Below are 27,904 nucleotides of genomic sequence, written 5' to 3'. Positions count from 1 at the left end.
ATTCGCAATTACTTTTTGGGCAACCCAATAGTAAAGTAGAACGCATTGACTACATCTCTAGTAAAGAACCATATCGCTGGTCAAGAATTGCCATAACGCCCAGGTATTACACCTCCCACGACAGTGTCATTTCCACTCCACAAGGGACCTTCTTTTTGCTGGACAGCACCAGCTGGGGTTTGTGCCCAGCCATTGGTTGGTTGATTGGAGGGCACGACCGCTGAAAATTATTTTCTGATGTTCTCGCCAGGATTCCCAGGTGTTCAACGTCGTAAGAGGACATGCTTACCTCTGAGTTACAATGGTCTTCAAGTAATTAAACCAAATGACTTATTGGCTTGTAGGCCATCGACTAGGATTCCACATTTCTCACCATAAGAACTAACCTAACATTCCGCCATCCCTTGGGTGCGTAATTCAATAAAACGCAACTTTTAAAAACCCTTGCAGACTCTATTGCCCAAGCCCTCTTCCATCCAATGCCCCATTTACCAGGAAGTTTTTAAGTTACAAAGAGTTCGATACATTAAGCACTGAAATTATTTTCTGATGTTCCCGCCAGGATACGAACCCAGGCGTTCAACGTCGTAAGCGGACATGCTTACCTCTGAGTTACAATGGTCTTCAAGTAATAGCCTCCGAGTAGCCTTCTAAGGCAATTAAAACCAAATGACGAAAGACTTATGGGCTTGTAGACCGTCGACCTAATATCCCGCCACCCCTTGGGTGCATAATTCAGTAATCGAAGCATTTAAAAACCCTTAAAGACTCTATTGCCCAAGCTCTCCATTGGCCCATTTTCCAGGAAATTTTTTAGAGTTCGAGACATTCAGCATTGAGCTTGGTCCATTTCCTAGCATCTTTCTGTATGCCACCAATCGTTTTTGTATCCTTGGAAAGCAATCTGCAGAATACAGAGGCATCGTGCACACCTTAACGATTCGCAAAAGTTAACCCATCAGGCTGTTTTGGACAATTTCAACTTGCCCTTGTTCAGGGATTTCTTGTTAGCACATAGCTTGGGTCTGTTATAATCTCCTTAATATATGACACCAAAATTGCAGCTAATTTATGAAGTAATCCGAAATTCGCCTTATACAAGTTCATTAAAATCGGTTTAGATGAAAATTGGCATACGCTTTCCATTTACACAAGCCTATTTTGTTGCTTGCTTTTAAAATTTTTTTCCATTCTAACTTTTCACTAACACTCACCTTCAAAAAGAAATCACAGCACTTGCGAAAAGCCAAAGACACAAAGAAATAGTCTATTAAAAATGTCTCCGAGGCCATGGCGAAATCCACACGAAAGAAGAGCACAGTAAACATAACAATCAGGTACTGATTTGTGGGATCCGAATAGGCATTACGTATAACTAAAAATGGGAAAAAAATAAAGCAAATTAATTTTCAAAAAATTCACAACTCATTAACCGTAGAGAACTTACATTTTAGAGCACACACCGCCACAATCACCGAACCCCATGCAATACCATACTTGACTGCTATGACCGTGGCGTCGGCGGTCAATGCCGATATAACCAGCAAGGGAAATAAAACATTTCTCTCAAGCAAACACAAATAGATGTAGAACTTTTCGAACCACATGATTTTAGGGGCATTCGATACCTCATAACGTCCGTATTCCTTTTGTTTGAGCAAGGGCTTGGCAAAGCACAACCAGGGCATATGTTTGCGCATTTGTGGTATGACATAGTGCAGAAGGAAGCCCAAGGCGCCGGTGAAACCATATAGCACTACATTCAGATCTGGCTGAAGTACCGTGAAAACAGTGCTGCAGTGCAAACCCAATACCACCACCGAGAGAAATATCGTTACGACAAAATCATTTTTCAGACGAGTATAAACGGTGTGCTGCAACTTTTTGGGCAAGGGATCTGCCGAATTGCTTTCGGTTTCGCTGTTGGGATTATCGGGGCAATTCATGGTGAACCCATCATTTTCATTGGCTTCCGTTTCGTTTATGACTCCCGTCAAGGTGGACATTTCTGCGGGATTTGTAGTGGAGGTAGTGGACATTTTATCCAAGTCTGTCTCTTTGGCAGTTGTCGGTGGATGTGCGAGGTCCTTGTCTTTAATTTCCTTTGAGGACGATAGGGCAGCACTTGATGCTGTAATTGCCGCTGCTGCTGCTGCTGCCGTGGGTACCTGCATGGAGTTTGCTGTAGTCTCCTCAACTTCTTTCATAATATTTTCCGTTTCCAAGTTAGTGTTGCAGGAACTGCTGGAAGCTGTTATGGCCTTCTTGCTGGTGGAAATGGTTGTTTTACCCAATGTCTGGGTACTGCTGCCCAACGACGAAGCCTTCGATTTGCTGCGCTTTTCGCCCATATGGTCCTTGTCTTCGGATAAATCATTAGTTTCGGTTTCCTCCTCACCTTCGCCTTCGGCCTCTTCCAAATCTTCGCCAGCCTCATTTTTGGAGGCACAGCCACTTTGTAGTTTCTCCATTGAAGACATTTCTATGTTTTCACTATTTTTGGATTTTCCTCCTTCGCCTGTTTTGTCTCTTTCGCGTTTTCGCGATGAATTTCTTTTCGATTTGCCCGTAGTCAATTTCTGGCTACTGGCAGTACTCAATTCATCATCATCATCATGATACGTGGACATAATACAATGTTTCATAAGAGCCCATATGTGGCTAAAATCACTGGCGGAACGTGATAGATGGTAGCCCAAAGGAACAAGTAGAGCACAAAATATCGAAAAGATTATGTGCTGTGTGCCTTTGCCTTCATTCAAAGCAGCATATAAGGGTCCATAAAGTAGCAGAACTCCGAGCATGGAACGTATGACGCAAAGAAAGGAGCCTGAAAGAAGTGAGAGGTACTAGGTTTACTTTTTTTTATAAAGAAACAAATAAGAGAGGGCTTAAGTTTGATTGATAAAGCCGAGCGTTGGATATCCTAAACCACATAAATTAGAACTTTTGAAGCCTGAAAAATCATCTGGTCTCAGGAAGATCCGAGCAAAAGTAGAATCTGTACTCATGTCATAAAAATCAAGGAAAGAAAAAAGGATGGACAAACAGACAGATATACCGACTGTCTGTCTGTCAGATTGATGAAGATAGCTAATGCTAAAGCCGGTTATACGTACCGGATCTACCCGATGGAGTCCTTCATCGGCAAGGGCTGCCGATTCAGTTGACAACACACTGCTACAACAACAACACCATACGTGAAAGACGGACGGACAGGCGGACTGGTGGATAGACAGTAAATAGGATGAAGCCGATTTAGAGGATGAATTCGACTACACAGTACAGTCAATCGGGCTATGGGAAAAAAATTCTGTCAATCCTTGCCAAAAGTCAGGCTGGAGACCGAAGACGCAGGGGCTTCTGCACATTCTCCAATTAATTTGTCTAAAATTTCCCATTTAGGGTTGTCAGTCGATAAAAACCCTTCTGGCAAAAAAATTTTCAATATCGGTCCACCGTCCTTTTAATACTTCTTCTCTCTTCGTCTCAACAATCGGTTAAGATTACAACAACGCATTGAGCTTGTGCGTATTTGACTCTCTGGTGGACAAGAAGATTCTCTTATCCTAGTAAATTTGGTTGATACGATACTGAATGGCAGCATTGTCAAAATTTCACATGCAGGGGGTTCCAGGGAAGATTGTGCTAAGAGATAGTGTTGCTATTGATGATCAATGAGATTCTTGTGCCTTTTGAGAATAGAGTAGAGAGGTTGTTGTCTAAGCGGAATAAGTTGTCTTCACGGTGGGTTTGAAGAAGCCGTCTGGATGGGTGATAGTCAATGGGCTTAGTTTAAATTTCAGAAAGACTCAGCTGGTCAATTCTCCATTAGGAGAATGATTAATGTTTTCAGGTTAGCTGTCCTGGATGGGGTTTAGCTACAGAACTGGAGAAGAAATGTCGAAGGGAGGAACAAAAGGGGATTGTATGTACTCTACTCCTTTCGCAATTTGATGGTAAGGTGTTGGGGTATAGGCAGTTGACGATTCTCAACTATGAATATCTAGTCTAGAAACAGGCTCTGGGTAGGATAGGTTAGGTTAAGGTTAGGTGAAAGTGTCAGTCTGCTAGCAGAATCGCTTAGACCTTTTGGTGCATTGTGATACCACAGGAACAGGAGAAGGAAGATGGATGGATGGGTAGCGTATCCGCAAAATAATCGACGATGCGCAGTAGGAGCGACCTGAGTGAGACTTGAATCTAGCGTTATTTGCTTTTGCGCACTCATCTATTCTGATGGATACTAGTGATGTATATTCTAGCTTATTGACGGGTTGAATGTCGATTTACCAGAGAGCGAGCTCTAAGTAAGATTAGGATAAAGTGACAATCTGCCATCAGACTCACTTAAAGTTTTCGTCCATTGTGATACCACAGAAACAGGAGAAAGAAGATACCTTCCAGTTACTACCGTTGAACCATCCAGAGCGCTTTAAAAAGCCCAGTCACTCCGCTAAATCAGACAAGTTCTCAAAGAAATGAGAACCTAAAGTAAAACTCCTTCTGACTACCAGTGTGAGACACACACACAGCAGATGTTCTATAGTCTCTTCTTCCTAGACGTCAACACAGCTTTGGCAAAAGTTGTTACTGGCAACCTTCAGTCTGTCAGCATGTTTTCCGATCAGACAGTGACCTCTCATGACGGACACAATGACTGAGACGTCTGTTCTAGCTTGTGACAGCACGGAAGTAGACCTCTTCATGTCTAGATTAGTCCAAATAGATTTGGAATGCTCACAGCGCCCTCTTTATGACAATTTATCATTCTATGTCCCTCGGGCCTGATGCTGAAAACTTAGCTTACATGTCGCTAAAGGCATACCCACAGATTCCAGTTCCCCTGAAATTTGTAAGCTCGTTCGCTTCACAATTCTCTGGGATATCTCTGTGGCTCGGCATCTAGAACAGTTGAGTTTTGAACTGTTCAGCTTTCTCGTTAAATGATCTGCGACAGTCGAGGGCGGCATTTGTATTCAGATATACGTTCTCCAGTGATTTAGTGGCCCCCTGGCTGTCTGAGAAGATGTCATTATAACTTAGCCATTCCACCACTTCTTTGATTGCAAGGATGTACGCTTGATACACACTGCAATGGTTGGATAACCTTCTCGATACGATCAGTTCTAGTTTTTCAGAGTATAACCCTTAGCCCATCTGATCGTCATATTTGGCACCATCCATGTAGAAGTCTATGTAACTTCCATTAACAGGGATATCGTAGTTCCAATAGGTCCTATCAAGAATAGTAGTACAGTACTTTTTATCAAAAAACGGCTCAATACTGTATCAAAGATAACAGTGTCCGTAGCCGCCACATGACCAAAGAGAAAGCTCCCTTAGCCTCACAGCAGTGGTCGCAGCAATTTGTCGCGCCACAATGTCCAGAGGCAGCAGGTGTAGCATTCAATTCCGTGCAGATGGGGTCCTCCTCAGTGCGGCTGTGATGCACAAACAAGGCATCCTCTGGATCTGGTTGATTACTGAACAGTAGATGGACTCTTCAAGCGGTCATAGACATATACGTGGAGGCAGGGGGCAAACTACGCACCAGGGGACTTTTTACTTGTTGACGGATTGGACGTCGATTTCCCGGATTGGACGTCGTGAGTGGCCTTTCCCTGAAACTTCTGTCGGAAAGCTGGCCTTGCTCGCACTTTAGGCACTCTTCTATTTTGCTGCGATCATCAGATACGGGGAAATGAATTACGTAACATTCGTTTTTCCCCAAAGGGAGCTCTGTGTGGAAGGCGCCTCACCTTTCCCTGGATCTTCTGTATACACGGCTAGGCCATCGGGACATGTGTCTGTTTTGAGTTTCTAGAAATTAGAGAGTCACAAAGACATCTGGCTTTGCTCGCGGCCTGCACCAGTAGGAAGGGCAGTTTTTGCGCAGAGGAAATTGTGGGTAAGAAATACTCCATCTTTCCTATATCTTCTATATACACGGATGAGTTGAGGTTATATGGGGGCACCGGAACGGGAGTCTGCTTTAAATTCCGGGGAATTTGGGGATCCTAAAAACTTTTGGATGGGTGTAGCTTTTCAGGCGGAGGTCTTCGAAATTTCAAAGTGCAGATGATGTATATACCCGGGTACAGCTGCCTGATCAGTCAGTCAGGTTATATATGGACTGTCAAGGGTCCAGGACATTTTTTGCGCAAAGGAAATTGTGGGTAAGAGATAATCCACCTTTCCTGTATCTTCTGTATACACGGATTAGTCGAGGTTAAATGGGGGCACCGGAACGGGAGTCTGCTTTAAGTTCCTAGGAATTTGGGGGTTCCTAAAGACTTTTGGATGGGTATAGCTTTTCAGGCAGAGGTCTTCGAGATTCTAAAGTCCCTAGAAACGATTTAGATGCGGGTACAGCTGCTTGATCAATCAGACAGGTTATATGTAAGGTCAAGACTAGTTGGAAAATGCAACTGACATCTTCGGATCATGGATACAGCGATCCTCAGACTGTGCTGGGCCCCGAGTCATCAAGGGTTAATTCAAGGGCAAGGAATGAATCAGTGAATCAGCCCCAATGCTACCTAATTTAAATGACATGTACAATGGCCACAAAAAGGGGACGTTGGCTGACACTGTAGGTTACGCGGTGGCTAAGACCCTATGACTAATGAGGGAACGTGGGAATGAGAAAGCGTAACTTCCAACTACTGTTGTTGTTGTTATTGTTGTAGGCACATTTCCATGTGGATGTGGCGATCCTCGTCTAGCTCCTTTAGGTGAACAACCTCGTTCCTATAGATACCATTGGTTATTTGAAGGCGCCATCAACTCGCCTTGTCATATCAAGCATCATAGGCACTCAGTATTTATGTATGAGGTGGTGCCGTCCAGCTTTTCACTGAGACTCTCCAATTGATACCGCTGAATGTACGCGACTGCAGTTGCAGCTAATCTATTAAGAGCCTTCTACCATCCGCAACCTGTGGACGCGCTGAGTAGCTCGCAGCCAAGCTTCTCGTGACAGTGATTAACACCGCGTAGATGGGACCTCAAAGTTCCAGCCTGTGTGGTGCTAATATCTATTCCGTGCCGGGATAGGAGTCCTGACTGGTCATTGCAATATCAGGTCTTGGACGTGGCGTTGTACGCTTGGAGAGCGAACTTCTCCAGGATTATAGGCATCTTTAGAGTCGATTGGGCACTTTTTGTGGCAATGCGTCTCTCTGAAATACTGTACGAGCCTGAAATGGCTGACTGGACAAAACTATCACCAATAAGGGCTCACCTCTTCGGGGAGAAGTTTTAACATGGTATAGTACCTCACAAATGTCACAAACATTAGGAGGCAATAACCACCACTGCAATTTTTTTCTAAAATTCTCGCCATGATTCGAACCCAGGACATGCTAACCTCTGTGCCCAATATCACCAAGAAAATCTGGTCGAAACTACTTTGACCACAAAAAGGACTGATAGACGGGGGGACTGCCTATAAGGTAAACTTGTTTATACTTGTCGATGTTTTTCCTTTTCTAATGTAAGAAACATTACACATTAACATTCGCACCCTCTTTTTAACCTAACCTAACCTAACTTACATTACACATTTATTTAATTTTAAGTCATTGTAGCACAGTAACACAAGAGCTCACTGTAAAATTTGAGCATCATATAAAAAGTACTTTTTGTTCTTAATACTCACCAATTAAACTACCCGCAGCATTGCCACCAAATACATGCATATCGATTTGTTCCATTAAATACATGGTAAACGTATTGATTTGTGGAAATAATCCCAACGAGAATATCAAGGGAAAACTTAATAGGAATATATACAAAGCCTGCAGTACCAAGCCATTAACCTGGGCCGGATAGAAATGCACACCGAAGAATGTCAATTCTTTCATTTCACCACCACGCATAGCCACCATATCGTATTCCTGCTTAAGACTCTCGAACAACAACAGCAAGGCGGAGCATATGCAAAAGTAAATGGCTCTTGAGTAGGCCACCGTTTTATTGAAGCCATGTATGGGCGAGGCTGCATCGGGCTGCACACTTTTCAACAATGAATACTGAGAACCTGCAATGACGGCACAAAAGAGAAATGCGAACACATCTTTGTAATAGTTTAGCTGGAGTATGGATGAACCCAGATAGGCGACGGCAGCACTGAGCACCACCGATAACAAAATGTGTATCCAATGGATGTCGCGATCGAACAATGCCATCAATTCCAAACGATCCATTGATATTTTGAATTCCTGCTTGTAGGCGCCCAATTTGAAGTGATATTTGTAGAAGGATTTGGGCGCAATCGATGGTTTCTCGGCGGCCAACATGCAGGCGGGACGCCAAAAGTCACAATAGTTTTCTATGTGTGCGCCATCAACGTTGAGTATGGCCGCCATGGCTGCTCGATTGGTGGTCGTAGATAGCGGTGTGGACTGTACCCTTTGCGAGGACTCCATGTTGCGCAGTTCATCGTTTATGAACTCGTGTATGAAACCCTTGAGGGAGACCGTTGTGGCACTGCTGACGTTGCGATTATTTAGCACTGTCGAGGAAGAGGGAGAATCTATCATTACTTGAGTCAATGGAGCAGCGGTCCTAGAGGACACAGCCGCAGCTGCGGTGGATGATGATGATGCAGACATTATGTGAGACATAGCAGCATTACTATCTAAAGGCCATTGCTCGATGCCATTGCTATGATTGGATTCGACATCGCCTGCTGATCTCTGGCGCATACTCCTCCTCAGCAACTGTTCGCGATGGTACAAACGTTCGGTTAATGCTAGTCGTTCAGCCGAGGAGGCCGAGTTCAAGGCCTTCAAAGCATCCTGATAAAACTGCAGGTGAGCATTGGACATGTTGCTTTGATTGCCGCCACCAGCCATTGGCAACGAGGCCAAATTCTCCACATTGTTAATGGGTCTGCCTCTTTCGTCTACTGAACCGCCGTGCATTAACCACAACATTTTATGAATATCAGCGGTAAATGACTCAGCACTAACACTGTGAGAACTATTCGATGAGGAGGAAGTGCGCGAAATGCCTTTGAGACCAGCAGCAGCAGTGGAAGCATGACTTGATTGTGTGGTAGGGGCCACAGAGCTCCAATTACCCGCATGTCGTTTATAACTGTGATGCGAACAGGTGGAAGCCTGATAATTGTCCGCTCCAGATCTCTCATCCACTTCACGATATTGCACTTGTTTTGGTATGGCTCCCAGACGTTTGCCCACATTCGAAGTGACGCTGGACGATGCAGATACGGCATTTGCTGTCGATCCCACGGCATCCAAAGGTCCGTCACGGTTTTTGTTTGGCTTTTCCTGGTGCACCTTTTCACTGGAGATATTTAGAAGGACATCCTTGGAACTGGCACTGATTTGTTCGCAATCACTTGAGGGACAACCAGAATCTGCCTCATTGCCTTTTGAGGCATGAGCTGCAGCGGCTGCAGGCATGTTTGCTTGTTGTTGCTGGGAGGTTGTGGCATGTATAACACCCTGGCAAGGTTGCAGCTCCCCATCCGGATTATTTAATGCCTGTATGCTAATCTGATGCTTCTTAATGGAATGTTTCTGTTTTTGTACGTTTTTGATCTCGTCCCGCAGATTTTTCTCGCTGGCAGCCTTCTCTTTATTGGCAGCCGACGAGGAAGAAGTGATGGCCCATTTCTTGTTGTTCAATAGGGGAGACCTAGAACCGTTGTTATCGGTCTCAGAATCAGTGGAATGTAAACGTTCTCTGGTGTTTATGGCTAGGGCGCCTTCATCGTTATCATCATCGTCATCTTCGTCGTCATCGTCATCCTCGTCGTCATCATCTTCATCACCATCATTATCATCCTCTGGATTATCGTTGTTTTTGTTTTCTTCCTTTGGTGTCGATCGTTTGATCGCCTCATTATCAGACTTTTTACTTTTACTCGAGTCTGCTGGCAAACTCTGGACAGTTTTGTGTTGCTTGGTATGATGCTGTGGATGCTGCTGCTGCTGAGCACGTAAATCGTCATCCAATTGATTGTGGGTGTGCTCAAGGACCTCCAGTATGTGTTCCACATTGTAGTCAAAATCTTTAAATTCATCATCGTCATCCTCGTCATTGCTGTCTGTGTTGTTTTCGGCATTGTGAGCCCCGCATACCTCATCCTCGACCTCATTCTCATCATCATCATCATCATCTTTTGTGTCATTCAAAATCTGGCCAACATCCGATTCGGCGCTGTGATGATGTGAGTGATGATGATGATGGTGATGGTGGTGTTGAGATTGGTGCTGTCCGTGATGCTGGTGATGAGAATGAAGAAAATGATGAGGACACACAGCTCCACCCACGGCTCCCATCGAATCGTCCTCGTCCAAAGTCTCCACCACTGGTATACGATCCACATCGTCACCTTCACACAGATCCTCGGATGCCTTCTTTGATTTGCCATCTTGTTTGGTCTGTTCTCTCATTTCGTAAACTGGATCTATTAGGGCATTTGTGGAACCGAAATCCAAGCTGCTATTGGTGGAGCTGCCGCCAAAACTTCCACCGAATTTGGGGCATAAATTCAAATGGGGATTTCGCACCAGACATTTACTAGGCGGTGGCAGCAGAGCATTTTGAGGATTTTTTATTTGTTGTTGACCATTTATGGCCTCCACACTATTGGGATGGGGACAAAGGTTGGACACCGAGGGACGAGGACAAGCCACTTCCAAAGCCGCGCTCTTGATGCGGCGCACAGTCGTGGGATTACTAGGCATTTGTCCCACATTTGAGGAACTCTCTGTGGGTGTTTTAAACAGGGCAGTGGCATTGGAATGCCTTCGTCGTTTGATGGCTCCTTCTCGGCGTGGACGTTTATGTAGCTGCAGAGCTGATATTGTGCAGATGGGATCCTTGGAAATATTGGCCTCTCTTGCAGAGGCTTGCGAATGATGATTCAAGCGATAGTGATTTGCATTTGGATGGGCTCGCGCGGAATAGGAGGCGGAACGATCATCCAATTGTTCAATACCCAAATCGGATTTCGTGAAGCTATCATCCTCTATGAAAACTTCAGACGAAGAGCCTGCAAGGAAGAAAACAGTAAACATTTAGCAGGATTCGCAACTTCCAACCATGTGACTTACCCAAAATCCAGGGAGGCAATGCACGCATTCTGCCATCATTGCTTTGGTGACTGCCATTGGTCACAATATTGGCACTTCCCCCCAAACCCAATTCCATGTCGTCAACATCAAAACTTTCACTAGCTCCAGCACTGGAGCCTAGAACTACCACTGAACCACTGCTACTGGCCATGGGTGGGGCGCCTCCACTGCCGCCCCTAAGCCTATGGCTATGATAATGATGACGATGGGGATGAGAATGGGGATGCAAATGATGACGGCCGTGTTCATGGTGTATGGAAAGAAAAATCCCTCCACCACTGGGACCGCCACCAGCCGATGCTATTCCACCACTACTTCGTTGTTGCTGTTTCAAACGCTCATCATGAGTTTCCGAAGAGCGATGCCGCTGCAGGCGTGAAGTTTTCAGTGCATTCGGTAGGGATGCATTGGCACTGGAAGCTGAGCTCGTTGTATTTGATCGTTGTTGACTTGCTGCTGAGGAAGCCACTGAAGCTGCTGCTGCTGCTGCTGTTGCTCCTAACGCGGAACCAGCTTTCGATATTTGTGCGTGTAAAAAACTATCACATTTCTCAGCATTTGCTCCTGCAGCAGCGGAAGAACATGCCACACCCGCCGCAGCATTGGCTTTGGCAGATTCCGATATCTGTTGCCTTTGCATTAATTTAGCAACAATAGCCGATTCAGCGGCTGCATCTAAACTGGATTGACGCTCCAAACGCCTTCTCTGATGACTGCCACGAACTATTTCCGACGATTTCCTAACCAAATGTGGAGGTTTTGGCCCAATAGACATGACGTTTGATGCTGATGATGATGTTTGTGGCATATTTGCGCAATTGTTGAGGTTGTTGACATTTGAGCTTGTGGAGGCTTGTACAGGACTGTTATCTTTGGGATAAACACTTATATATTTGGCTTGGGGATCGTTGATGGGTGTTGATGTGCTGATGTTGTTGTTATTATTGTTGCTACTGTTGTTGTTGTTGTTATTATTATTATTATTGATGGTATGTGAGGAACGTATTGATTTTGAATTGCTTGCCGTGCCGACCAGGGATTGTTGATCCTGTTGGCTATTGCCTGAGATCATTGAGGGTGCATAGAACATCATTTCTATGGATTCGGAACTATTTTTACGATGTACATCAACTTTTAGATCTAAAGGAAGAATAGTTTTTAATGAAGAAGTAAAATAATGAAAAATCGGTAATACAAGAAAAGGTTTGGAATTTTTTTTTGTGCAAAGGTGTCAATATTCGATATTCAATTCATGCTCTACACTTAAGTACCTTTATTTTAAATTCTTTACTGTACTGAACGGTCTATATACTGTTTGTTAGTTATGTGGGTAATTTTGGGTAGTTATGTGGGTTTTACGGGGACCGACAACTAAATGGCACCTTAATTTTTATATCAAAATCATACTCTACTCTAATTATTCAGACACAACCCGGAGTGCCTTCTTCGCAAGCTTCTAGACCGTACCAAGATTAAAAAGAACCCCGGACCCTGGTTCTGTTCGCTTTGACAGAACTGTCTTCATCAGGAGGCATTCTCCCCTAGTTAACGAGCAGCGGGCGTAGCTTTGGTAGAATAGATTGAAGGTAGAGCGATTGCACGCTGGGTTAGGAGGATGCCCCCACTTTGATTACGAGGAGGTGCAGCAGCTGCCGGACATTTCCAATGCATCCCCTGATTTCCTGCGTGACGTATTTCTTTGGAATCATTTCTTTGGAATCTGACTACTTCCTATTATACTCATCATCGATCAACCACCCGTCTTCATAACCTCTGAGCGACGGACGTTTATCAATCCTAAGAGGGCAAATTGGGTTGGCTTGAGAGAGTACACCAATCGCCGCTTCAGCACCAATAACGCATCAGCCTCTTGCTTTTTACCAGCCGATCGAATACTCCAAGTGCTGTCCAATTTCCAGACGAAAGCAGCAAAACTTGCTGAGGAGCATAATGGGATTCATTGCATAGGTCCCACTAACCCCAGCATCAGCGTGGCTGAACACTTGAAGCAATGTAACTTGCTGTGTACGGTTAAGTCACTCTTGAACCCCAGAAGAAGGGTGACAGGACCTCAGTCACTTTTGGAAACGTAACTGTGACTGACCCGAAGAGATGTAACAGGTTGTTCAACCGTGAGTTTATTCAGCATCCCGAGAGTGACAAGGCTAGGAGAAGAGTCATTCGTAGTCTCCGAGCCGATAGATAGCCTTCACCAATTACCGTGGACGAATTTACAAATGCCAATTGCCGGGGTACCAAGTCATGCAAGTTATTAGGCCCCGACGAAATTTCTACACTGATGCTGAAGAATCTTGATCTACCGGGAATCGAGTACCTTAAAACTGTCCTCAACCTATATTTGAAAACTCTAATAGTACCCGATGTCTGGAAGATGGGCAGAGTGAGCCCGCTAATGAAGTTTGGGTAGGGAGAACTTCTCTCACCAGTAGCCAAGACGCTTGAGGGACTACTCCTCCCGAGCCTCACTGGAGAATTTTCATTTGCCGAGCATCAGCATGAATTTTGAAGAGACACAACAACTGCTTTCCCAGCACCGCACACATTTGCCGTAGCTTCAATCAGCTCAGGCCATGTGATAGGGCGGCCTCCAGGCACTGGAACTATTGAATGCTTTCGAGACGGTCAGCCATGCCAAACTATTTGAGGATATCACCAACACATCCCTCCAGCTAGGCCGGAAACGCAGTGTGGCGAATGATCTGTGTGATTGCTGTTGTTGTAGCAGTGTGTTATACACTGAGGCAGCAGCCCTTGCCGTTGAAGAACTCCATCGGATCAATCCGGTACGTACAACCGGCTGCCATGGGATTGAATCTGTGTGGTCGCCAGTCATTTGTGGAATTTAGGTATAAGAAGTCGAAACAGTGTGAAAGAGGGATTTCCCCAAGGCGGTGTGATATCGCCGCCACTGTTTAACCATTCCACACCCTCCAGACGATATAATGATCGTATCATATGCGGACGATTGTACGATTAGGCCCCTCACACATTTTTGACATCTGCGATACATAAAGCGTCTACCTCAACGATCTTACCACTTATTTTGCTGCAAGAGATAGGACGATTACTGCCACCAAATCGTCAACCAAATCGTTTTCTACATACATACACGCATAAGGTATCAATCCCATGGCAGCCGGTTGTACGTAGCGGAGATCCTTCTTCGGCCAGGGCTGCCGCCACAGTGTACAAGCACTGCTACAACAACAACAACGCATGTAAGGAGCTCAATGTGAGCTCAACATGTAAGGAGCTCGATGTAGAATCGATTCTGACAATCAAGTTTCGCAAAATACAAACCTCTAGATCGAGCGGCATATCAAGCGGGTCTAGACAACATTCATGAAGACACGGTAGCATATGCGAAGAATAGCTACCTGTTGAATGTTTTGAATGTTATCCTTGGAGAACGACCGCAGCACATCGTACGTGGGGAAATTGACATCCCACGGTAAACCAGAATTAGGTTAGGTCACGTTGAAAAGGGTGCGGATATTAATACGCCTCATGCCACTATGGACACTAAAACGTAACTTGAAAAAAGAAAATCTATGTTAGGATGTTGTGGTAGCAGCGTGTTGCACACTGAGGCGGCAGCCCTTGCCCATAAAAGACTCTATGGGGTCAATCCGGTACATACAACCGGCTGCTAAAGGATTGATCTATGTTAGAAATTTCGTGCTCCTTACAAAATCCTTAATTGTTTTCCATACCACGGCCCTAAGTGGGTTCATGTCTGCTAGCTGCGAAAGCAGGGCAATTACATATGATCTGAATAATCAAGCAAGCAGTAGAAAGTTAGAACACAATACACTGCTACAACAACAACAACAATAATCATTTCTCGGATAGGCAATCACTGAAGGAGATGAAAAATCAGACCTCCATGACATAGACCAAAAGGTTCGGGAGCCTTCAGCAAATGCAAATTTTGCCCATGAACATTCCACTAAGGAACAGGGGCAATCTTCTCACATATCAATGAGTGCAATCCGGTTCAAGTTTAAGCTCAATGATAAGGGGCCTCTTTTTTATAGACGAGTCCGAACGGCGTGCCGCAGTGCGACACCTCTTTGGAAAGAAGTTTTACATGGCATAGTACCTTACAAATGTTGCCAGCATTAAGAGGGAAAACCACCGCTGAAAATTTTTTCTGATGGTCTCGCCAGGATTCGAAACCAGGCATTCAGCATCATAGGCGGACATGCTAAACCTCTGCGCTACGGTGGAGCCATCAGCGGCGTATCTAAGAAACATTCACCAGAAAATGGTCTTAGACACCATCCACCAGCACGGGATAACTATGAGCATCACACAGGCTGAATTTTTGAGCTCCGATCTTTGCGGTGTTCATGGTTATCACGAGAAGCTCAGCTGGGAGCTAGCGGGTGCGTCTACGGGTTGCACGTTCCCACGGCCATCTGTTCTATGAACCGGAATGAGATTGCTCACCTATAAGAGCTTGATGAGGATCTCTAGCTCAACATGCAAATGTGGGTAAAACAGCAACTGTCCATGCCATCAGTTAACTGGCAAGCCATCGACTCCTGCTGTCTTATTGCTCCTGAGCTGGGTTGCTGTTATAAGTGGGTTACAAAAATTGTTTCGGACTTGGGCCGTCATATCTTGAACCTATTCTTTTATCTTTTACCAAATTAACCATTTTCGTCTTAAGTGTTTTTACAAAAGGTTTCAGTACTTTGTTTTATTTTTTGTTGAAATTTGGAAATTTTCCGGTTTCTAAGTTCCACATTCTTTCTATTACACCTTGGGGTTTTCCTCTAGGCTATATTCTTGCCCTCCCGGCCGACACGGGATAACTATGAGCACCACACGGGCTGGGACTTTGGACTCCAATCTATGCGGCGTTCATGGTTATCAAGGGAAGCTCAGCTGGGAGCTACCGGGTGCATCCACGGGTTGCACGTTCCCACGGCGATCTGTTCTATGAACCGGAATAAGTTTGCTCACCTATAAGAGCTTGATTAGGATCGCTACCTCAACATGCAAATGTGGCTAAAACAGCAACTGTCCACGCCATCAGTTGACTGGCAAGCCATCGACTCCTGCTGTCTTATTACTCTTGACACACACATTCTTACTTTTACACCTTAGGGATTTTCTCTAAGCTATATTCTTGCCCTCAGTGAATCGTGTGTGCCAAATTTCAGATTCTTGAAGAGAAAGTTTTTACTGTTTGCCATGCCAAGCATATACCTTTTAACCGGTTTCCCAAGTCCCACAAAGAAAAACCACAAAATTTCACATTATCAGCCAATCGTTTGATCTGAAATTGCAGTATTTTAATGAGATGGACGCCGGGGAGATTGTCACAAATAACTGACACACAAGGGCAAGATGACTAAGAACATAAGGTGTCAGTTCCGATCAGCATATTAAACTGAAAAGCTTATTCAAGCGAATCATAATTAATATTAGATCTGATAAAACGCACCATTTTTTATAGAATGCTGTGTTTAAAGTTCAAGACATGGCACCAACCCTGTTGCATTTATGCACAATTCATGACTTCAAATACAATGGGAGATATCATAAAATAATATCGTCAGGGTATCATATACTATTATGCACATACATATGCATATGTATCCATTATTACTGAACTGTTTAATACTAAAATTTAAATGTAAACAAACAGTAATGCGAATGCCAAAAAAACCTAGTTATTGTTTAGCGAACCACAAGAATTTTTGTCGTGCCCATGGCATATGGCGACACATGTTATGTGTTATCAAAAAAAAAAAATACTAAGAATTCGAGCTACACATTATGGCAAACTTGATAACACTCTTGGAATTTGCATGAAATTTTTTAATAAAACAAACCTGAGACTATCCCTTTTTTTGTAAATTCCAAACCATTTTGTATATAATTTTCTCTTACCAATAATACTATTTCCATTTTCTATGGACACCATACTGTTCTCTCCGCTAATTTCATTGATGGCCTTCTCCACCGAAGCGGCCATATCGTCTACCGCTACCTCGCCATCCTCATGCATTACCTTCATTTCAATGCCAGGTTCATTGTCTCGACTTCTGTCATACCATCAACATCGTCATCATCGCAGAAATCAACATCATACATCATCATAATAGCAGCAAAGTCCGAGTAGGAAGGAGAGAGCCACAAAAACGAAAAACAAGCAAACAAACAAATAAATCAGCATAAAAGGACCATTGACGTACCACCAGTCACTCAGTCACTAGCGTTTATTTTTTGCATTTGATATGTAGGTCACCTACCTTTCGCCTGAGGTTTCCTTGGTAACCTTGAAAAAGTGTTGTTTTATGTTTGCCTCTGACATTGACTGGGCCCGATCGTACAATCGATGTAATGCCATATTGGCCATCTTCAGTAGCAGCACCATCACACTGGTGAGGATGCTGTAGATGCTCCATGTCAGCCATGTTCCCGGAAAATATAGATACGCCACAAATGGTGTACATAACAGGAACAGCCACAGGTACAGGTGGACTATGTTGCAGAAGACACTTTGATGTGGGTCGTAGAACCAACCGCCAGTTAAAGATGCCCAGACTCCTTGACGTAATATTTCCAAGGTCTGAGAACCCATGGCTTACCAGGCATTGCCGAATGAGGAAGTGAAAATTGAACACTGAAATGAAATCAATTTCCACAACCTCCACTCCTCCACAAATGTCTTCTTCTTTCTATTTCACGGTGTGGTGCGATGTGAAAAAATGTAAACAACGCACCATCAAAATTAAAACCTTGAGTTCGTTTTTTCTTTTTCTTGATGGATGTCTTATTTCACTTTTTCTTATGGTTGGTTGGTGTAATCTGACTCCTTTGTCATTCGTGTAAAATGGGATACAGGGGGGGAGTTTGCAAACATACACACACACACAGACTCACACACGTACACGCAGCAGCAATGCAATCACACTCACGACAACGACGTATGTAAAATGATCGAATTCTTATTTCCCGAGTTTATCCAACAACAAATAATTAACTTATTCATGTTTTCATGCAAATTTCTTTGTTTAATACTCGAGGTAAACATTTATGTTGTCATTGATTTCAATTTCCACTTGCACAATAAAATATGACACCGAGACAAAACAGAGATGTCAATTGGGGTTTCAAAAATCGACTTTCAACTAATCGACTTTTTGTATAAAAAAGTCGATAAGTCGAAGTCGACTCTTAGTGGCTAAAATCGAGTAGTCGACTTGTTGTTACAAGCCAGGGTTCACTAAAGAAGGTTAGTTAACTTGGCCAGCTGATGGAAATTTCCAATTCCAGAGATGTATCCAAATCTCACCAGAATGTCAAATTCTTTGTTTCGATTTAAATTTTATCCCTTTTTTTTACACTGTAATGGTTTTAATTTTTAATTTACACGTTTGTAATCATAAATCTTTTGATTTTGTGGCTGCCACACATGATAATGGAAATAAAAATTAGAATATTAATTAAGAAGTGTCCAGAAATATGACAGTCTAGTGGGAGTTAGCGCCACCATCCCCACAGGGTTGTATCTTTAACTACGTTGTTGTTGGGCAAGTGAGCCAACCTTCTTAGTTTTACCATGGTGGTCTCATTTGTACAACAAATGAAGTTGGCCACCGCGAACTTGCATGAAATTCTTCGTTTGTTGGTGCAGGTGTTTAGGAAAACAAGGGCTGTGGTTTAATTTACTTCTGATTGCTGTTTCGGAGACATATATCCTGTAGATTTCTAGCCAAATAAGTGACGATCATAATGACTACGAGTGGAAGCCACCAAGTTCATTTTCTGTCGTATGTCACAGTCAATGCCACTGTTGATTGTACTGGAGCCTCTTCCATCTGCTGAGGGGTTATGGAGTACTGACATCATGCCCATGGGCATCATAGTATGCCATATTCATATTGTGAAAGAATGTGTAAACTACAACTGTTCTAATCTTCATCGAATTCGACTAAAAGAGGGCCGTTTTTTAATCGAAGCTAGCGCAGCACTGCTCGGTAATGGAAAATTCGACGACTTTTGGACGTCCTTAACAGCTGTTTAAATTTTACATCAAGATGCAAACCGGCCATCAGCCATCGATAATTTATTCAACTAATCGATATTTGATAGATGACATTCGCCTGTTGAATTGGCCAAGAGTTGGGTGGCAACTCCATAGAGCAGGGCTGTTAATTCAAATGTTGTTTTCAAAACCAGCACATACCAAGGGATATATTTTGATGTGTTCAATAGATACTTATCATTTCCGAACCTACAAATTTTACAGTTCCAGATATCTGAAAAAGAGACAGAGTAATCGCTCAACTGATGCAAGGAAAAGATTCGAGTAAGTAAGAAACGTACACACCGATTTCACTTTACTTGCCAGACACAAGTGGCTGCCTCATAGCCACAGTGGCTGCCTCATACCTAATCTGTATGTCTATGGGCTGGATATCCAGAATACACTGTAGTGCCCTAGTAGCGTAGTCTTATTTGAACCTGTTTTTACCATCTACCCAACTATTGAGGTGTAAGTTCTTGTGAATTGAGAAATTTCTGTTTTCTCTGGATTAGCATTCAGATCTCTAGGTCTAGCCCAGTCTTATGCCATCTAAGAAGTAAGTAGATCTAAGAAGTAGAAATTCCTCCTAAGTCAGGATCTGTCATAGGTTATTAATGACGGTCTGGCGCCCCTTGGCCGAGTTGGTAGAGTGCTCGGATTGCCAGAGCGGGGGTCGTGGGTTCGATTCCCACCAGAGGACATGGTCTGTCGCTACTGTGGTATCACAATGAACTTAAAATTGTCCAGATGAGTCTGTAAAGGACTGCCAAATTTATCAAACCCATGTTCTCTGTACCACTTTCTCCTGACATAAAGACAGGGGACCCACAATTTATCCTCATATTCCTTAGCGAAGGATTCTTCTATTTTATGCACAACCTTGTGGAGGGCAGTCCTCACCGACCTTTCCTTAACATAGGCATGCTGTTTGTATTTTAGCAGTTTGCTGGATGTCCTACTCTTTTCATAGTATCCACAATACGTTTCAGGGTTTTGAGTTAAAAGGACATGAGGCTTATAGGTTTGTAGGTCTTTGATGTCGCAAAGCTTGCCTTGACTGGCTTTGGTATAAATACCACCCTTGCCTTCTGCCATACTATCGGAGTATATGATAGTCCTATCCACTCTGTGAATAAAGCGGCCAGATGGGGCGCCTGGTTCTCGGCCTCCTTTTGTAGTATTGCCGGAAATATTCCTCAAGCCATTCCTTACTATAAGGTCCGTAATGATGAGCCTTCAATCAACCTCATTGTTCCTAGATTCTGTCTCTTTGTGTCCCGTCGTTTTCTGTCGAAAATGCGTTTTCATCAAAAGTCTTAACACGTCCTTCATCCCAGCATGGGATTACTATGAGTACACTGGTTGGAACTTTGAACTCCGATTTGTGTGGTGTTCATCGTTATCATGAGAAGCTCAGCTGAGAGTTACGGGGCGCTATCGGTAGCTGCTACTGCATTCGTGGACAATCAGAGGTACCAAGTAGAGAGTCTGAGTAAAAGGCAAGGTGGCACTTGTATAAATACTTAGTGCCTGTGATACTCGTGTTCAAATAACCAATATCCATCATGTTCCTCCTGGGCGAGGATCGCTAAGTCCAATATATGATTACCACAACATATCCTCCGTTGTTGTTTTTGAGAGAAACTTTTTCACTTTGGCGGCCTCATTAACGCTATCGAAATGTTCGCGTAAAAGTTTCCAGATGTTAAAATTCGCCCCCTGTTCATCCTGTTATATTCCTTGAACCGTATCGCAATAAACTGTCGGTCTTCTATAAAGTTTACCGACCTCTCTCTCAACATTGCGAATTTTTATTTTTCTAAAAGTTTTATAATTTTTATACCCACCATCATGAGAAGGCGGTATACTAATCTAGACATTCTGTTTGGAACACCTTGAAATATTCATCTAAGACACCATAGTGATCGTCTCGACATTCTGAGTCGAACTAGCCATGTCCGTCCGTCTGTCGAAATCACAATAGCATTCGATTTGTCTAAAATTTTGAACAAAGACTTGTGTTATGACTTCCAACATCCATGCCATGTAAGATCCGAATAGGTCAATAAACAGATATAGCCCCCATATAAACCGATCCTCCGGATTTGACTTCTTCAGCCTTAGAAGCTAAAATGTTCACCAGATATGGCTGAAATTTCGTTCCTTGGCAATTGGAATCGAGGCAAGGCTTTAATATGCCGCATTTAAGAATCTAGCAGCCGTTATTTTCCATCAGGCTATTCCCTTATATGCTCTAAGTCCCATTTAACCACATGTCCAGTCTGGGGTTTTTTTACAGCATAACTTCATGACCTTGAAAATGGTGCATTAGCCCAGTAAGGAAGAAGAACAATGTAAAAATCTATAAAAGAATCGAACTTGTTTTGTAAGGAAAGTATTTGCCAGATGACAGTACTACAATATATTTGAAACCTCCAAAAAATCAACGAACAATGTCAGTGGCAAAACACATTTGGCTTTGTTAGCCACTCGACTCCATTTTCAGCGGTAACACATTCCTAAATTTGTATTTTCCTGCACTCAGCTGCTGTGAGAAAAGCCACAAAAAGTCTGCGGAAAACAGACAGACACACAGCAGCACACACAGCCGAACACGGAGTTTCCACAAATTGTCGAAAGCTTATATAATAAAACATACAAAATTAGATTCATTCCGTTTGCCATAAAACCGGTGTGGACAAAATTGATTGGAACTAATTCATATGCCAGTGGATTGTGTGACCGAAATTAAACCAGCATGGCCAGGCGACAGGTATTTGGTCAAGGAGGAGGATGCTGGTGTTTGCGGTAGGCTAACTAGCTACAAGTCAAACGTCAAAGCAACAGTTGGTATTGGTCACAACATCACGAGTCACCTAGTAAATAAACCAACGACCGACCAATCGACCAACTGACCGTTGGAGACAATCTATGTATCTAGTTTACTTGCTGTATAGTATATTACGGTGGCTAATGCTAATGTTAACCTGGTCATTTGTGCAACAGAAAACGAAAGCCTTGTGGTGCCTTGCAGTTTTGTGATGTTAATGCTGCATATGACTCGAATGCATTCGTATATTGCGATTGGGCTAGACAGTCGAACGGCATTAAAGAACCAGACAAACTTGTTGATCGAATGGGAAACTATTAAATCAGCACAGTACTGCGATGCCCAAAATCGCCGAAAAAGAGCTAAAAAGGCAAAAGAAATGATATTTAATGGCTAAAAGCTAAAGTCTCGTTCAGAACTCAAAAGAAGTTCGGTTGTCAGTCTCCTTGAGGCTCTTAATACCTTGATGACCTATTATGCGATAAGGCATTCCACGCTATTTAAACTCTTTTTGACCTCTACCTATTCTTTATTCTATCGAACTGCCGAATCTGTAACACCTCGAAGCATTGATCTGCGACCCCATAATGATCTTCTTGACATTCCAAACACATTTGCACAAATACTTCTTATTGATATAGGATAGGTTAGGTATATGGCAGCTATATCAGGTTATGAATCGATTTGAACCATACTTGGCACAGTTATTGTTGTGATACCAAAACACCACGTGCAAGATTTCAGTCAAATCGCACGAGTATTGCGCCCTCTAAAGGCCCAAGAAGTCAAGACCCCAGATCGGTTTATATGGCAGCTATATTAAAACATGGACCGATTTGGCCCATTTACAATCCCAACCGACCTACACTAATAGAAAGTATTTGTGGAAAATTTCAAGCGCCTAGCTTTACTCCTTCGAAAGTTAGCGTGCTTTCGACAGACAGAAGGACGGAAATGACTAGATCGACTTTAAATGTCATGACGATCAAGAATATAGACGCATATTTCGAGAATGACGAATACCCCAATCCTATGGTGGAGGGCATAACAAGTAAAAGCGTGCTAGGATCGACCGGCCCGAAACTTGGGAACCCACCACCATGGATTCTGCTAAAATTTTAGTTGAAGGGCATAATTTAATTCTATATACCAAACTTTTGTCACCAACCAGCAAAAATTAAAGCTTCTAGGAACCGAACAAGGATGATAGAGATACCCGTTTACATGGGAGCTATATCAGGTTATAGACTGATTTGGACCATATTTTGACTGCAGTAGATGGAAGTCAAACACCGCATGCCAAATTTCAGCCAAATCGGACTAAAATTGCGACTTGTAAGGACCCAAGAAGTTAAATCGGGAGATCGGTTTATATGGGAGCTATATCTGGTTATAGACCGATTTGAACCGTACTTTACACCGTTGTTGAAAGTCGCAACAGAACACCGCATGCAAAAGTTCAGCCAAATCGGATGAAAATTGTGGCTTCCAAGGGCTCAAGTAATAAAATCGGAAGATCGGTTTATATGGGAGCTATACCAGATTATAAACCGATTTGGACCATACTTGGCAAAGTTATTGGAAGTTTTACAGGAACACTGCATACAAAATTTCAGCCACATTCAAAAAATGTGGCTTCCAGGGGCTCAAGAAGTCAAATCGGGAGATTGGTTAATATGGGATAGCTCCCATATAAACCTGGCCAGGTTATAGACCAAATCGGATGAAAAATGTGGGTTCCAGGATCTCAAGAAGTCAAATTGGGGGATCGGTTTATATGGGATCAATATATAAATCTGAACCTATATGGCCCATTTGCAATCCCTAACGACCTACATTAATATTAAGTATCTGTGCAAAATTTGAAGCGGCTAGTTTTATGCGTTCGACCTCTATCGTGATTTCAACAGACGGAAGGACAGATATTGCTAGATCGAATCAGAGTGTCGAGAGGATCCAGAATATATATACTTTATGGGGTCCCAAATCAGTATTTCGAGGTGTTACAAACGGAATGACTAGATTTGTATACCCCCATCCTATGATGGTGGTTATAAAAACTAAAGAAGATCCTATTTGTAAGTCTATTCTGTGTCTTTAACCAAGGTACAGCATTGCCCTTTTCCAATGTTCGTTTCCTAACCTTCAACGACATTTTTACCTTTCCGTGAAAAGGTTTGTGTCTTTAATAACAAGGCGTAAAGTTTATGATATATGAAACTACCATTTAAGAAAAAAATCCTTAATATCAAGTAAAACATCCTTTACCAAAGTTTATGTTTCCTTAAAAAGTTGAAAAAATTATCATCTTTAAATTAGGTTCGTGATCTTATGCTCAAATTTTTAAACATGAGGACAATTTTTTTTCAGTTAGTGTACTCGTTTACCAATCGAGATTGTATTTTGTGGTTCTCTCATCCCCACCCTACTGGTAAGTACTAAGTGTTGTAAGATAATTGATTCGTTTTTGGTATCCAAACACCGTGCTCCATATCATTATCATTTATGCCCAACATCCACATTGTGAGGAATTTTTGAATTTTCCACACAAAACCAATTATAAGTCACAGTTCTTATTTGGAGTTTAAACACAACGGTTCGCTAGAAAAAATCGATACGGTTTAAAAATATTTGTGGACTCAAAAAATAAAATGCGGGCCTCTGTGCAATCCCTAGTTGCTCTGGTAATTTTGTGCAATGTGATAAGTGCCATACCTCCAGCCATGGGACAGGATGTTCAACAGAGTTTTGAATTTATGGCCGTTGAAGCGGATCGTGATAAAAGAGCCTTAGATTTGGGATTTTTGGTGCGTAATTTATTGATGAAAAGTGCCTATGCCAGCAATACAAAGGCAGCAATAGCAGGGAATGTGATTAATGCAAAAATAACAAAAACCACGCGTCGACCCACTACCACAACCCGACGTCCTACGACGACAACCTTGGCACCGATTTTCAACAAAAAATCATTTTGGTTTCCCTTTACTTTATCCTCGTCGGGATTTCCTCCCCCAGTGAATAAAGTAAACGCTGCACCACCACTACCAGCTCGCCCTGGTCCAGGCCCAGGACCGGGAGGTGCCAGAGGCGGAGGAGGAGGTGGACTGTTTTTGGATTATGATTATATTGATCAATTGCGACCGGTTCAGCAGCCTACCAGACGGCGAAGGCCAACCACTACCACAGCAGCACCCATTACCACCACCACTAGAACTACCACAGCAGCACCACCTCCGCCTAGGCGACCACAAGCTGGACGCAGACCATTGCCGAAAAGACCCAGTTTTCCGAATTACGATTACTATGATGACGATTATGATTATGGACAAGTGGGGCAAAAAGCTGCTACAACAACCCGACCACCACCTCCACCACCGCCAGCACCTACTGCCCGTGGACGAGCACGCAAACCTCAAGCGCAGAATAGTCTTAGTGTTCAACTTGGTGTTGGTGTTACGCCAAATCGCCCTGCTCGCCTAAGGAATCGCCCCTTATATCAGTATGCCCAGAATACCGGTAAAGTAGCACAACTTGTGACAAACTGCCGAAATATTGGATTTTCTCCTTCACTTTGTAGATTTCTCTATCAATAATGGTGGGCTCGATGATGCAACACCCGAAGACAACAACAACAATGCAAATCCCAATAACAACGATCCATCAAACACCGCCAATGACGACGAAGACAACAATCCCCCCCAAGATAACCCACAAGCCGATGATAATGGCGATTATGTTGACAATGCCATGGCCAATGTCAGTGTGGACAACGATGATGTATCGGCTCTTGATCCTAACAACAACTCAGAGGATGATTATAATGATTCTAGTGATATTTCTAATCCTAATGCAAATGGTAATGGTTCCAATGGTAATGACAATAACAAAGCTAATGATGCAGACAGCGGCAATAGTGAAACGTCAGATGATCAGGCACCCCCACCCTCCCTTGACTATGATAGTGATAATGCAACGCCTCCCTTCAATAATGCTGCGATTGATGCCCCAACGCCTTCTTCCCAGGGTGGCTTCAACTCACCGTTCTTTGATCCCCGAAGCTTCAATGGTCTTAGATTTAGAAATGGTCGTGGTCCTGCATTGGATCCCTCTTCACCACAATTGGGACAATCTTTTGGTCTACCTGCGAACTATCAAAATTTCCCATACTCCGGTTTCAATGACTATGGCTCACCCTATCAACAACCTTCCTCTCCGGTGGGCTATTCCGTGCGCTATTATTGATGAAACCTGAACATGATCACAAGTTTCGATACCGCCATATATGTCTCCTGAAATTCAACAATTCATTTTTGTATATAAATACATTGCAGCATATTTACATACATTCATACGTACATAAATACATACATATATAATTTAGATGTAAGAAAAAAAAAACTTATAAATAACAAAACATACACACATCTTTTAAAATAAACCTTTCTTAAAAACACAACTAATTCTTTATAACTATAAAAAGAAATAAAAGTAGGAATATTAACTTAATGTTGCTTGCTTGGGTCTATGTATTGTAGTTCAAGTGTAAAATTGTCGAGGCAAATTTATCAAAAATCGAAATTTTTATTCCAAACTTAAAATGCTTGTAGTCCCTTAAATTTTTGGACCTGAAAAAATTGAAATCAACAAAAATAGATAAAATCAAAAAGCTTAAGAAATAATAAGTTCTAAGTTCGGCCGGGCCGAATCTTGGAAACCCACCACCATGGATTCTGCTAAAATATGGGGGTACTTGGCACAGTTGTTGCAAGTCGTAAAAAAACACTACATTCTCAATTTCAGCCCCAATCCTATGGTGGTTGGTATAAAAATACACCATTATTACACCAGTAAGAAAAGGCAAAAGTCGGGCGGTGCCGATTATATAGGCCATGTTTTAGGAAGATCCTCTTTGCTCTGGAACTATCGAAAGCATTCGGCGATGTCAGCTATGTAAAACTTTTGGAGGACATCGCCAACACCTACCTCCAGGCCTGAAACGCTGGGCCACGAATTATGTGTGTGTTTGATAAGAAGTGAAAGTCTCCGGCATTGTTTAATCTCAAACTATCCACCATTCCACCCCCTCCAGGCTAAAAATACTTTAAGTGAGTCTGCTTACAAAATAGACTACCACTCTCACCTAACCATATACAGATATCCACTTCAGTGGCCAGTTTTTAAGATCGCAAACCCAAAAACACCCATTAAATGGGACACATTTTCCAACCATAGCCATATGGAGCACTATTGGAGACCACCGTGGCCCAAAGCTTAACAAAGAGGGCGTGAAAAAATAGAGTGAATGTAAACACAGAATTGACATGTTAATACCGTCAAACTGACCGGCTGCTTTCAGCTGTTCGCGTGAGATCATCTTTTTAAATCCGCCTTGGGTATTTGCGAGTAGAGAACGAATATGATAACCTCTTTCGGGATTGGGGTATACTAATCTAGTCATTCCGTTTGTAACGCCTCAAAATATTGATCTAGGACCCCATATAGTATATATATTCTTGATCGTCTCGACATTCTGAGTCAAACTAGCCATGTCCGTCCTTCCGTCGAAATCACGAAAGCGGTCGAACGCGTAAAGCTAGCCGCTTGAAAATTTGCGCTTATACTTAATATCGATGTAGGTCGTTGGGGATTGGAAATGGGCCATATCGGTTCAGATTTGGATAGCTTCCATTTAAACCGATCTCCCGATTTGATTTCTTGAGCCCCTGGAAGCCACAATTTTTTCGGATTTAGCTGAAATTTTACATGTAGTGTTCTGTTATGACTTCCAACGACTGCATCTATTAAGGTCTAAATCGGTCTATAACCTAATATAGCTCCCATATAAACCGATCTCCCGATTTGACTTCTTCAGCAAATGGAAGCCTCATTTTT

At 42.9% G+C, this 27,904-nt stretch overlaps 2 protein-coding genes across 3 annotated transcripts in view; one reads left to right on the top strand and one right to left on the bottom strand.

Moving 5' to 3' along the window:
* The window catches only part of LOC106093212 (protein pecanex), a 30,834-nt gene extending 12,596 nt beyond the window's left edge, over positions 1–18,238 (bottom strand). The window contains exons 1-6 of one of the 2 annotated variants that reach the window (XM_013260231.2): positions 17,402–18,238; positions 17,040–17,194; positions 11,094–12,254; positions 7,664–11,032; positions 1,448–2,830; positions 1,215–1,375 (exon numbers count right to left, since the gene is read on the bottom strand). In XM_013260231.2, the coding sequence (XP_013115685.2) occupies positions 1,215–1,375; positions 1,448–2,830; positions 7,664–11,032; positions 11,094–12,254; positions 17,040–17,194; positions 17,402–17,733 (6,561 nt within the window). In that variant the 5' untranslated portion in view covers positions 17,734–18,238. The remainder of the gene's footprint in view (positions 1–1,214; positions 1,376–1,447; positions 2,831–7,663; positions 11,033–11,093; positions 12,255–17,039; positions 17,195–17,401) is intronic. The other variant, XM_013260232.2, reaches the window with a different exon arrangement.
* A 6,361-nt stretch (positions 18,239–24,599) lies between these two features.
* Positions 24,600–26,337, top strand: LOC106093216 (homeobox protein 12). Its single transcript, XM_013260236.2, has 2 exons — positions 24,600–25,528; positions 25,590–26,337. Exons 1-2 carry the CDS (start codon positions 24,664–24,666, stop codon positions 26,252–26,254), a joined length of 1,530 nt encoding a protein of 509 aa, XP_013115690.2. The 5' UTR covers positions 24,600–24,663; the 3' UTR covers positions 26,255–26,337.
* The last annotated feature ends 1,567 nt before the right edge of the window (positions 26,338–27,904 follow it).

This window comes from Stomoxys calcitrans, chromosome 4, assembly GCF_963082655.1.
Source record: "Stomoxys calcitrans chromosome 4, idStoCalc2.1, whole genome shotgun sequence".
Taxonomy (NCBI): Eukaryota; Metazoa; Arthropoda; class Insecta; order Diptera; family Muscidae; genus Stomoxys; species Stomoxys calcitrans.
Note: the sequence above shows the minus strand (reverse complement) of the source record. Positions and strands in the feature narration are given on the sequence as shown.

Coding starts and splice junctions, on each gene's coding strand:
- LOC106093216 (XM_013260236.2), top strand. CDS start 24,664: ATGCGGGCCTCTGTGCAATCCCTAGTTGCTCTGGTAATTTTGTGCAAT. Junction 25,529..25,589: donor TCAGTATGCCCAGAATACCG/GTAAAGTAGCAC, acceptor TTCACTTTGTAG/ATTTCTCTATCAATAATGGT.